At 33.9% G+C, this 13275-nt stretch overlaps 1 protein-coding gene across 1 annotated transcript; it reads left to right on the top strand.

The window, feature by feature from the left end:
- Window positions 1-5149: 5149 nt before the first annotated feature.
- LOC142619819 (protein SGT1 homolog) lies at window positions 5150-12920 on the top strand. The gene is made up of 10 exons (XM_075793111.1): window positions 5150-5469; window positions 7279-7348; window positions 10156-10280; window positions 10487-10652; window positions 10893-10989; window positions 11111-11176; window positions 11301-11436; window positions 12087-12172; window positions 12256-12360; window positions 12610-12920. The coding sequence occupies exons 1-10, from the start codon at window positions 5310-5312 to the stop codon at window positions 12715-12717; spliced, it is 1119 nt and encodes a 372-aa protein (XP_075649226.1). The 5' UTR covers window positions 5150-5309; the 3' UTR covers window positions 12718-12920.
- Window positions 12921-13275: the final 355 nt, after the last annotated feature.

Below are 13275 nucleotides of genomic sequence, written 5' to 3'. Positions count from 1 at the left end.
GCCATTATATTATGCCATGTAAAGGATGAGTTATTGTCGAGAGATGCTTGAACAAATTTGCACCTTGGAAAATACTTAGCCTTGAGAACATGATAAACCAAAATTTTTGGCCTGTTTGAAGCTGTCATCCTTGTTTTGCTAACAAGGCCAAGTTGAATTGTTTGAGTTGTTTAAACCCCATTCCTGCGTAGGCCTTCAACTCACACATCTTCTCCCAGCTAAGCCAAGCAATTTTCTTCTCTTCCTTTCTTTGCCCCCACCAAAAATTCCTTATCATACTCATCAAATCCTCACAAAGAGAATCCAGTATTTTGAAGCAACTCATGGTCTAAGTTGGTATAGCTTGGGTCACCGCTTTTACTAACACTTCTTTACCAACTTTAGAGGGCATCTTCTTCTTCCACCCTGCCAATTTCTTCCTAAGTTTCTTCTTGGTGTCATTAAACTTATTTCTTTTGTTTCTTCCCGCTAGTGAAGGTAGACCCAAGTACTTCTCATGTTGCTTTATAACTTAAGTGCCAAATCTCCTTTTAATCTCCTCTTGAACTTCTCTGGAGGTGTTGTTGTTAAAAAATAAGGATGTCTTAGGCTCTTAGCCCAATTCAGCTGTTGGCCCGAAGCTTGCTCATATACTTTCAATACTTACTATAGTGATTCACATTCTGCAAGAGAAGCTTTGCAAAATATCAAGCTGTCATTAGCAAAGAAAAGATGAGAGAGCTTTTTATTTTTTTTATTTTTGATTTGCAAAATATCCAATTGTGAATTGAAATGAACAAGGCCACATAAAAAGAAAAAAGAAAAAGGGAGAGATGCTAATTGTAATTCTTGGTAGAAACTTCCAGGATGCAAACAATGTATATTATTACTTATTTTTTAATGACCATCATTTAGTTTTTGCTGAGAATGTTTTTTCCGAGTGATTATTGTAAAGATGTATCAATATCGAGGAAGTTTCCTTTGGGTCAAAAGGTTTTATCGCATAATGTTTCGTGGAAGATTCCAGACATTTGTCATTAAACTTCCTTAAATACTCAAGTCTACTCTATATGCAAGTAAAGAATGTGTGAACATTACGACTTTTAGGACCAAAAAAAGTATCAGAAAGTAGAGAGGTTTCTCCGATCCTGCTGCTTTTTCTAAAGTTCATCATGGTGTGACTCAGGTTCTTCTTGTCCATATTGAGTCAGCAATTATTTTATTTTCAAATTTTTAATCAAATATTGTTTTTGGCTTATGAGAGAAAGAGAAAGGGAGAGAGTGGTCTCATTCCTGGAAACTTATCAGGAAGTCCCTTTTTTTAGTATTTTATTTCAGAAGCAAAATTAATGGCATTTTTTTTTTTTTACAGAGATGATGGAGTTTCAATTTATGAGGTTTGTTTTTGATGACTATGTTCTTTATCATTAGACCAAAATGTTAGTCGATTTTTGGTATAAGCGATAATTGAATCATAAATCTCTTATTCAACTATTAAAGATTTTACCAATTTTACTAGTTGAGCCAACTTTGTAATTCATGTTATCTTTTATTTAAACCAATTCATTGCAGCTACATACTTATATTTTTTTCACTACTTGCATAGCATGCTAGTCTAACAAAATAAAAGATAACATGCTTGAACACAATTGAATACTACTAAAATTAAAGGTCATGTTCGTGCACGATAGGCATGTAGTTATATGTATCATTGCCTAATCAATAGGGGGTTCTAGACTATAAGCATTTGGGGAAGGACAAATAAACAAAATCACTTGTAGTTTATATTCAGAGAAACACATTTGACTATTGAAATTAAAATTTTCTCGACTCTTAAGTTGAGTTCTGATATTGACTTTCAAGAGCATAAATCTTCTTCTCCTTTTATTTTTATAATAAAGGGGTTTGGGATTTTTCAAAAGCACATTTTTTTTTTATAAAGAAAGTTTTGAAGTTTTGTTGAGGGAGAGAAGTGACACAAAATCTTTGGATAAATTTTCAAAAGCATGTATCTCTAAATATTAGGATGAAAATTTATTGAGGAATAAGATCTTTTAGATTCTTGAGGGTGGTGAAATTCTTAAAATTCTATCAATCTCACAATAAATTGATTATATTTTAATATGTAATCAGCAATTTAAATAAATACTAAAATACTAATAGTGGTTTTTTTTATAAAAAAAACGTAGCAAGTATTTATTTAAAATATTAATTCGACATAATAAAACCCTATCAACTCATTTCACAAAAAATTCATAAGATTTTAACAACTTAAAGTTAGTCCAAGAGTTTTAGACGGTTTTAACCAATCTTAAAATATATACGTAATGGCTTTTAACGTTAATTATAACAGTGACGGTTTTAAGAATTTTGTTTAAGGGGGTCATTAAAAAACTTAAATGAAAAAATTTCAATAAAAAGAGAACTTGAATATATCGAGTTATTGACCAAAAAAAAATTGAAGTTTTACAATTTCCTTGTACAAGTTTTCTAATTTTGAATTGTTATATGATAGTTCATTATGAGTATTTATTGCTATTGTGGGTAGATATGACCATTTTATTTTGTTAAATTTGTCTAACATTTTTATTTTTATGTACTTGTTATTATCTATTTGTCTTTGTTTTTATAAAAATATTTTAAACTAAATAAATAAACTTAACTCATTGGTTTTATATTAACTATTGATGCATACATTTACACTGATTCAAACATAAATAATACACTACGTATCTACTTAACCAATCAAATACTTGAACAATCACTAACTTTACAAATTTTTTCTTGAATTTTTCTAACTTTATAATAAAAAGTTATTATAACATGATAACAATACACACACATACAACAAACCCTCTCTATTTCCTAATTACTAAATTATATAGAGCAATTGTTATATTTCCCATGAAAGTTATGTCAAAACATTTCCCTTATATTTATACTTTACATGCAAACTTCCAACACACATCATTATTTACACAAATAACATTATAACAAAAAATAATGCACACAATTAATATTAGATACACACATATAATATAAAAAATAATGCTAGAGATACAAACTATTTTACAAATTACTGATGTGGTAAGTAATTATTGGTAAATAAAAAAGTGATATTAATGGTGGGTCTATATGAAAACTAATAAGAGGTTGGTCACATAAACATTTTGTAAAAATATTGTAAAATAGTTTATGGTTGTAACATTACTCTAACATAAATTTATTATAAAAAGCTACACTTACTATTCACAAACACTTATTTTTACTCCTACAGTTGGAAATATTTGTAATAAAGGTGTATAAAATTTAAGTTAGGGTGTTCAAAAATAATATTTTTAAAAATAAATTAAAATATTAAACTAAAAAAATATTATATATATTAAAAAAAAAAATTGAAGTCAGGGTGTTCACTTCAAATGTGTACCGCCGCCCCTGAATTATAGGATAAAAATGCTGTAGGGAAAAAAAAAAAAAAAAAATCCCAGCTTGATCCTAACTTCACGGGGCCAATATGTAATATAAACATTACTGTATTAGCTACTATCGAACCTTTATTTCTACTTTGAGCTGTTGCCTCTTCTCCACAAAAAAAAAAAAAAAAAAAAAAAACTTTGAGCTGTTGCCTTTTTTTTTTTTTTTTAATTTTAATTTTAATAGAAGACTTTGAAAAGTCCAACTTAACCGCACGAGACAGTTTTGTAATTATACCATTAATCACTAATTTATAATTTGCATCAAAATTTTGGGGTGATTTTGATTTAATCCTCTAAAGTTTTAAAATTGAATTCATACACTTAGGGTCTGTTTGGATAGAACTTATTGCTGAAAACTGAAAACACTGTAGCAAAATAATTTTAAAATGTGTGACTAGTATCGTGGAACCCATTTTTAATATATATATTTTGAATAAAGTGCTTGTGAGTCCTATGAACAGTGCACTTGTCTCCTGCAAAGTGCATCCATGTGCATGAACAGTAATTTTACTGTTCATGCGCTGGAGGAGAAAAAAAAAAGAAAAGCTGAAAACGTAGATGTGAACCAAAACATGAATCCAAACGGATTCTTAGTGTTATGTGTTGCTTGAATATAAGTTATTATTAGTGTTTTATATTCAGGTGTTCATTAAATGCCGAGTTCCAAGAAAAAAAGGATCTTCTTTAATTTTGATGATGCAAAAAATTTTAGTGAGCTGCTTGTCCAAAACACTGAGGCAAGGAAGGGAGGTAAGAGTAGCAGCGACGGGGACAGAGATAACAGCAGTGGCAAATAGAGTTTTTGTAGACTCTTCCTTATAGTAAACACCTTACCTTGGCGAGAATAAGTGGAAAAGAGCAAACAAGGAAATAAAGGAATGTTGGAAGACTTGCAAGAAGAAATATTTTGATTCGAGGGAGCTAGTGTGGTATCGTCCAAAAATTCTCTAATACTTGAGTCAAAAAATCAGTTAACTCAGGTGAATAGATTATAGAAGTATAAATAGTAAATTTTCCTTATTTGCAAATTGGGTCGACTGTTGTCTTCATAATAAATGTCCTATTCAATAATTGGAATATAGTTTAGTATACTGGCTGTAACAATCGCAACTTCGTCAATTTGGCACTAAATATATTTCTATCGTTACAATTCTCTTTTTTGGCACATCTAATTGCTTGGTAGTTTATCCGCATGGAAGAGTTTGAGCGTAGACAATAATGACGAAAATGATGATGATTATTTATTCATCAATTCATAACTCGTATTAGAGTAGTTTATTTTTAACATATAAATGTTTGGATTGATAAAATTGTAATAATAGTCGTACAGACTAAAACAATAAAATCACATACTACACCTTATAAAAATTAGATTTTAATTAATTCAATCGATAAAATTTATTATCGTCAAAACTCACTTACAAAAGACAAAAAAAAAAAAAAAAGAAGAAATCATTGCACAATTAATAAAAAGAGCAATCATCAAATGATATTGTATTTATAAAAAGAAGTTCTTGAAAGAATTTTAAGACCTATATAAAAAGTGAGATTTGTGAATGAAAAAAGAAAAAACCTACTTTGACTGGTAAACGAGGCCAAGTCGAATTTGTATTTTATTTTAAAAATAAAAAAATACCATACAATATTTGTATTATTCGAAAATACAAATAATAACACTGTAGACTTCATCAATAATTACACACACTTTTTAATTTAAAGTCGTGAAGACCTCAAGTCAATTGAGCAGCACGCTCCTACCAATCTCACCACAGCCCCTCTCGTCGCTTTCCTCTTTTTCTAGACTCTTCTTTTCCTCTATATTTTCCTCTCTCTCTCTCTGTGTGCAAGGCATTCATGGCATCCGATCTGGAAATTAAGGCCAAGGAAGCATACATCGACGACCACTTCAAGCTCGCCGCTGATCTCTATACCCAGGCCCTTGAGCAAAACCCTGAAAGCGCTGAGCTCTTCGCCGAACGAGCCCAAGCCAACATCAAACTCAACTACTTCACTGGTTTGTTAGCCTTCCTTTCCTACCCTTTTGAGTTTTTCTCTTTTGAGTACTGAAAAAAATTGGTGGGTCTTTATTGATTTGACTGTCTCCTTTTTTTTTTTTTTTGTTTGGTTGCTGAGAAAACAGGAGGAAAATAAAACTGAAGATGTGGGTGGGAAATAAGTGTAGGATTTTAAGTCTGTTGTGTTGAATTCTTGTGTTTTTTAGTATTATTATTATTGTTGTTACTGTTGTTGGGTTTTACATACTGTTAATGTTTAGAGTCGAAGACTTTAGCGGTACTCTGGTTTGTCTGATTTTTTCTCACAATTTCTTTGTACAGAGACTTAAATAATTTCGAGTATGAGCATTGGGTTTCTGTTAGTTTGACTGTTAATATGACTTGTTGTTTGTTTGATTGGTGATAAAACTGATAAAAAGTAATGGGATCATGATAACATGAAGTAAGAACATGAAGTATGGGAAGGAAAGGAATATTTAGCATTTGTTTTATGACTGTTTGGTCTACAATATTTGTTTTTAATTTTAATTTTTTTTTGGATTTTCATTCTTCACATGTTATAATAGTTTATAACTTTATATGGGAATGTAAGTACATTTAACAACCTCAGTGGTAATAACTTATTCTAGAGTTTTTCTTGCGAGTAAAATTGTGTCTTTTTGCTTGCTTAGTAAGTGGAGGAAAAGAAATGATTTGTAGTCTTGTGTTTTATGCTCATTTGGAATTTAATTATGTTGAGATCTATTAATTATTTTCCCTGTTTTGTTTATGAGAATAGGTTGAAAAAGAGAATCACGTAGGTTCTTTTCTTGTGTTTTATGTTTTATTTGGTTTTGAAGAAAAGAATAGTTAAATTAAAAAAGAAAGCAATAGGAAAGAAGATTCTGTATGATAGTTATGTTGTATTCCATGTATCCAAATACCCCAAACAGTTGATGAAGTATTGGTGTAAGTACTGTTCTCCTTTTTTATTAAAAAAAAAAGAAAGGAAAAGAAAAGGGATGGGGGTGCGGTGGTGGTGTTGGTTAATGTGATGCAGATGTGTGTTTTAACTGTAAATTTCTCATGGTCTGGCTATGAGTGCAATGAGATACTTTCAACGGATGATTTTGTGCAACGCTTAAACCCTAATTTTTATGCTTGAATGTTTTTAAACACACACAACAAACAATCACACAGAGCCAATGCTTGAGGATGTAGTTTCCATGATATTCAAGGCATTTTTTAAATTTTGTCCCTCCTTTCTTTGTTTTTATGCCTGCCATTCAACCAGATCTTGTAGATTGTATTCTAATTACATGGCCTCTTGTGTTTTCATCATTGCATTATTTTCTTCTTCTATCCGCCTCTACCTTTAGGATTCAGGATTTGCATTTCTTTGTGGTGCAATAAAGCTACTCGAGCTTGGCTCCAAGAGTGTCATTTGAACAGTTCACAATGAAAGATAGATGAATCACGCTTGAGTAATGTGCTTCTCAGTTACATGAGCTCAACTTTAGATTGGCTTGATTGTAAAATTGACAAGCTTTGGTTGAACAGACTATATTTCTACTCAGTTAGACCTTTCATTCTTGAAAAATCGAACTGCTTGAGATTGATAAGCTGCTTGTTTGAGGTTGTTGGTCATTAACTGAGGTTGAATATTCTTTGGCTCTAATTGGCTTGTCTGCAGCCCGGTCTCTCTCTTGTTGCTTTCTCCATTTTCCATATGTGTTTCTATTTTTGGGTATTTGTGATTTGTGTGCTTGCATAATGTTTTGGAAATGGGTTTTAAAAGTTGGTAGTTAATGTCTTCTTATTTTTTGCAGAGGCTGTTGATGATGCAAACAGAGCAATTGCGCTGGACCCTTCATTGTCAAAAGCATACTTGCGCAAAGGGTGAGTATAATGCAGTAGACATGTAGACGGTATTCATTATTGCATAGGATTATATTGCATGCCAATTTTTTATTGCTTTTTTCATTTTTTTATTTTTATTACATTTGGCATGGATCTATGTCAACAACCTTGATATTTATTTAACTGAGAAGGTAGAAAAATGAATCATACTAGTCATTTAGACTTTGTGATGCGATTATTTGACTCATTGTAGATTTTCTCATTTCAGACTCTTTCTAGCTGTTGTAGAATCTGTAAATGCTTCTATACTAAGTGTACATTTGGATACACTTTTTTTCCTCCACGTTTGCGTCCCGTGCGTTTTGTGTGGGTCCCGTGCACTGTTCATGAGACCCTCAAACTACTTTTTTTTTTTCAAAAAAACAATTTTAAAATTGGGTCCCACGGCACTATTCACACATTTAAAAAATATTTTGCTACAGTGTTTTCAGTTTTCAGTTTTCAGCAATAAGCAGTATCTAAACACACCATAATTATCTCCCATTGGAAATTTAACTATTATCCTCATTGGAGGATTTGTTCTTTTCAGACTCCATCTATTTGCTACATCTTGAATCCAACTGATTATTCTATTTTTAATTTTAAGTGTTTATTTTATGGAAAAATTTTACCTAGGAAACTTCCTCCAACCCACTACACAGTGGATAAAGAGACTATTCACATGTACTTTTAGTCACATGATTTTTGAATTTTTTGAATGAGTCACTTGACTCGTTTAACAGTCTATTTGGATTGAGGGAGAGGGAGGGAGAGCATAATAGAGTAGATTTGGCCCAAAATTAGCAGCCAACTCTACTCCCCTCCACTCTCCTTCCTTTCTCCCTCAATCCAAATGGGCCCTAAATAATAGACGTGGATAATCTTATAAATCGCCATGTAATGAGTTGGAGGAGATTCCTCCAAACTGGTTTGGAGTCCCAAGCTAACACCACTCTCCTGCTGCACTTACATTCAATGCTTTTGCCAGCATCACCATCATTAATACTTATGCCATATCAGACAACTTTTTATGCTGCCATTTTTACTTTCATTATAGTTTTTGTCAATAATATAGCTGCTGGCAAGGCCTTTATTGCTATTGATGTCATGTGAACCTTACCCTTACTGTTTCCACCATTTCAACCCTTTCACTACATTATCACAGTATTACCATCATTTCCTGTCTTTGCCTACTCATCCATTGTCACCACCATTTCTAAAACTGCTGGTGTCATTGACATTACTTTTAGGAATTTCCTGTGTGTATGAGGTACCTTCTATTTTATCAGACTGGATTTGTAATGTGCATACAAAATATTATAAAAAGTTGATGTTTGTGGAAACATTTTGTAGTTACATACCTTATTTTGAATTTGAATAGAATATAAAGCTAAATGGTTAGGATCCAAAAAAAAGAGGGGGTATTTTTGGGAAGTAGCCCCTTTATTTGAATGTGAATAAAATATTGATGTTCCTCTTAAAAGTTGGAGCTATGAAACAAGATTATTGTGTGTCTTACAACACTTGCTGGCCTAGAAACACTTCTTTTAGTTAATCATGCTGTAAGGACTGAGGATTGAGTTTTGCCAGGTTGGAGATAGTGCATGTAGTATAATTTTTTTTATATGGGCTCTATATTTACTGTCTGTGCTTTTACACTTTATGTGCTAAAATTTAGTGTTCAAATCTATGAAGCACGGGTGCGGCGTTTGGGCCGCCGCACCCGCGTCGGACGCGGCCGGACGCGGCGACGCGCAGGCGACGCCGCTGCCTGCGCGTCCGTGCCGCGTCCGGCAATAAAAAACTATTTTTTTCGGCGCGATTCGGCGCGATTTGCGCCGATACGGCGCCGATTCGGGCCGACGCGCGCGAAATCGGGCTGATTCGGCCCGAATCGGTCCGTATCGGATGAAATCGGTTTGGCCGAAATCGGCAGATACCGGCCGATACCGGCGAAATCGGCCGATACCGGCCGAAATTCAAAAAAAAAAAAAAAAAAACAACAGGTGCTTATGGCTGGAAAAAAAAAAAAAAAAAGAGGTGCAAACGCACCGTTTGGAAAAAAACTAAGACCCAACCCTCTCCCTCTTCATTTTTCTTGAGCCTCTCTCCCACTCTCTACCTTCACTCTTCAGCTAGGCTCTCTCCTATTCTCTGTATTCTAGTTATTATTTACCATTGTTCTTAAATTTGGTATATATTTATATAATGTGAAAAAAGTATGTTTAGCAATATATTAAAAATATAAATAAAAATATTTTTAATAATTTTTTAATCGCCACACCCCGCCGCACCCGCACCCTACTTTTTCAAAAATTGCCGAGTCCCGCACCCGCTCCCGCACCCGCACCCGAATCCCGAAACGCACCCGTGCTTCATACTTCAAATTAACCATGCTAGAAAGAAATGTTGAAGAGCAGAGTTGAGACTGCGTGTGGCGTACTAAATTGATTATTTATTTATTTTTTAGATTCGTTTTGATAGTATACTAGTCTAGGTTCTTTAATGAGTTATAATTTTTATTTCCATCTAAAAGTGTCTAGGGCAGGAAATTTTTTCATTTGGTGCATATATAAGTTTATCATGCTTGGGCATTTTCACTGTGAAATATAGAGAAAATGCCTTATGAATACAGGACTTTGTTCACCCTCTATTCTGAAGGTTTATTTTGCATGCCAGTGTATCTTATACCTCCATTTGTATCAGTCATTTGTATGGACTGCTCATGTGACTCCTATATCAGGCATGATTATGCAGTTCCATTTAGTATAGCCTTTGATTACTCTACTTTGTATTTCCTTTCACAGCACTGCATGCTTCAATCTTGAGGAATATCAGACTGCCAAGGCAGCCTTGGAAACAGGTGCAGCTCTAGCACCGGGAGATCAAAGATTCACTAATTTAATCCACCAATGTGATCAGCGCATTGCAGGTGCGTAAGTTCCTCTTAGAACCTTATAGCTTTTAGTGATCAATGAATTACTTCTTTTTGCACTTAGATACTTCGAATGTGTTGAATTGAAATGTGATTTTCTTTTGGGAGCGAAAGAAATATTTATGAAAATTATAACAGAAATTATACTAGGACATCTCAATGCTGCTTATGATCTTATTGGTGAATGTTGCTTGGTCATTCAGAGGAAATCGATGTTATACCAAACCAATTGTCAGAGAAAACGATTCCAACAAATGATGCATCTACAGATGTTGACGCATCTGCAGATGTTGATGCATCTGCAGATGCTGAGCCTGTTGATGAACTTGCCAATCAGGTGACAGTAGCTACAGCCAAGCCAAAATATAGGTGAGTACAACTGCGTACTTTTTTTGGTCTCCATCTTGATGTATTTTTCAATATGTGGAGGGGCCAATACAATCTATTTACTTTTCATGTTTTTTAACAGACAAAATTTTCCATTCTGGGTGATTATTTACAAATTTTATTTTTTGTGTAAAAGTATTAATGTTGTGTTTGTTTAATGCCTTATGTATCCATAGTAGAGGTTGGCACTGTGAATAATACATTTATTGATAAAAAGTGCAGGCATGAATTCTACCAAAAGCCAGAGGAAGTGGTTGTGACTATTTTTGCCAAGGGCATACCGGCTAATAATGTTTCTGTTGACTTTGGTGAACAAATTGTAAGACATAGATCTGCTGTCTTATGTCTTTATTCGTCTTTCTCCTAGGTTTTACAATTGTTGAAAATTTAGGTTCAAGTTCTTGGATTGAGTGAATCTAAATTTTATTTGTTATGTGCAGCTGAGTGTTACAATTGATGTTCCTGGTGAAGATGCATATATTTTTCAACCTCGCTTATTTGGGAAGGTATTGCATGCGCCTTTTGTAAATAATACACAATGTTTAGTATTCACACTTAATTATATTAGAATTTCATGCTACTTAATACGGATGTCAAGTGTACCTTTTGTGTTTGGTTGTCTGCAAACAGATAGTAACTTCCAAGTGCAGATATGATGTTTTGTCTACCAAAATTGAAATTCGCCTTGCAAAAGTTGAACCAATACAGTGGGCATCTCTTGAATTCAGCAAGGAAATTACAGTTCCACTAAAGTCAAATACCTTAGGTAGGTGAATATTCTTGTAATGTACACAACATATTCAATTGTGGATTGGGAGTCAGGCCACATTTGGGACAACTCCACTTGTCTCTCTTTACCTCTCATCTTTAAACTATGAAAAATAATTAATTGTGAAAAAAAAAAGTAGTCACCACACTGCTGCTTTTTTTGTGACATTTTCTCTAGACCCTACATGATGCTCTTGTTGCTCATGAACTGGGTGTCTGAGAGGCTAGAACCAGGACCTGTTGATGGTTCTAGCAATTTGACCATCCATTTCTATAAAGTGATGATACACTTTTCAAGCTGTGGCTGCTTCTTGTGATTTGTGTGATCTTCATGATTAATTTTTGTATTTGTTTCTTTTTGCGTTTAGATCCATGGGCCTGGCAGCTCACATTGCTCCTTCCAGCCCTCCTTTTCTTGGCTGAGCTTGGACACAGTTTCAGGCCCATTAGGATGCATTTGCATATTGTTAAAAGCCAAGCCCAACAATTTGGATTTTGGGTGTGCTAGCTGATAGGGTTGGCTATCAGAAAAGTGTGTACCTACACCCAAATGTTGTATCTTGAATTGGACACTCTAATTGCAAAAACATCTGTCTCAGTATTCAATCATTTTTTTCATGTTGATAAGTTTGATGCTGTTATTTGCAGCTATTGGAGCTCCTAGACCTTCATATCCTTCCTCAAAATCAAAGAGGACTGATTGGGACAAGCTTGAAGCTGAAGTGAAGAAGGAGGTTTGCCTTTTAACCTATTTATTTTGCATTGGTCTTCATGTTTGTGAGTGCACTTCTTAGTCATTTGTGATTGTATTTTTCAGGAGAAAGACGAAAAGCTTGATGGTGATGCTGCTTTAAACAAATTCTTCCGGGACATATATGCAGATGCTGATGAGGACACCAGAAGGGCCATGAGAAAATCTTTTGTAACTGTTTTTTTCACTCATTCTCATTTTAATGTTTGTTGAATACTGCCTCTTTTGAAGTGCTTTAACTGACTATGATATTAAGGTTGCTATGACTGACCCAAAAAAAAAAAAAAGAAGAAGATATTAAGGTTGCCCTGTACAATTTTATAAGAATCTAGTATTTGGTAAAATTTTTCCAAGTCATATTATTGCCTTCAGTATTGCATTGTAATGTGCTTTTTATTTATTTATTTATTTATTACGCAGGTTGAGTCTAATGGGACAGTGCTCTCTACGAACTGGAAAGAAGTGGGTTCAAAGAAGGTTGAGGGAAGCCCTCCTGATGGTATGGAGATGAAGAAATGGGAATACTAGGAGAAGATACATTGTAATTTATGTTTGTGATTTTGTTCCATGGACTTTTCAGCCTTTATTTGTCTGTGGTTGCTTGGTTGTGCATTAATGTCTAGACTATTCTGGAATACAAGGAGACTCTGTCATATCTTCCTTTTGGTGTGTATTTTATGCTGAAATCTGACATTAATATAATTCCGGTGCATCGACCTGTTTTGCTTTTAGGACTCGAGTTTCTAGCTTTGCTTAAATCTACCTTGCTTTCAAGCTTAAGGCGATTAGTTCCTGGTTGTGTGATCACTGGAGGCGTACAAATTGTGGCAATGCTGCCTGTTATGCCCACAAGTGGGCATAAGTGGCACCCCATGTTCTCGATCTGGCTCAACTTGCACGTGACTGCATTTAGTCCAAGTGACCAGACGGTTTGAGAAATGACCTTTTAACTAGAATATTTTTTATTACCAAATTGTTGCTGCTCAGTCAGAAGCGTAGTACCTGTGCTATTCGTTGTGGGTCATCATGTTATTACTTAACACAGCATCAAAACTACCTGGTTCTCATGTCATTATAGGGTTGTAA

The sequence above is a fragment of the Castanea sativa genome, chromosome 12 (assembly GCF_040712315.1).
Source record: "Castanea sativa cultivar Marrone di Chiusa Pesio chromosome 12, ASM4071231v1".
Classification (NCBI taxonomy): domain Eukaryota; kingdom Viridiplantae; phylum Streptophyta; class Magnoliopsida; order Fagales; family Fagaceae; genus Castanea; species Castanea sativa.
This window is presented reverse-complemented; position numbering and strand designations above follow the sequence as displayed.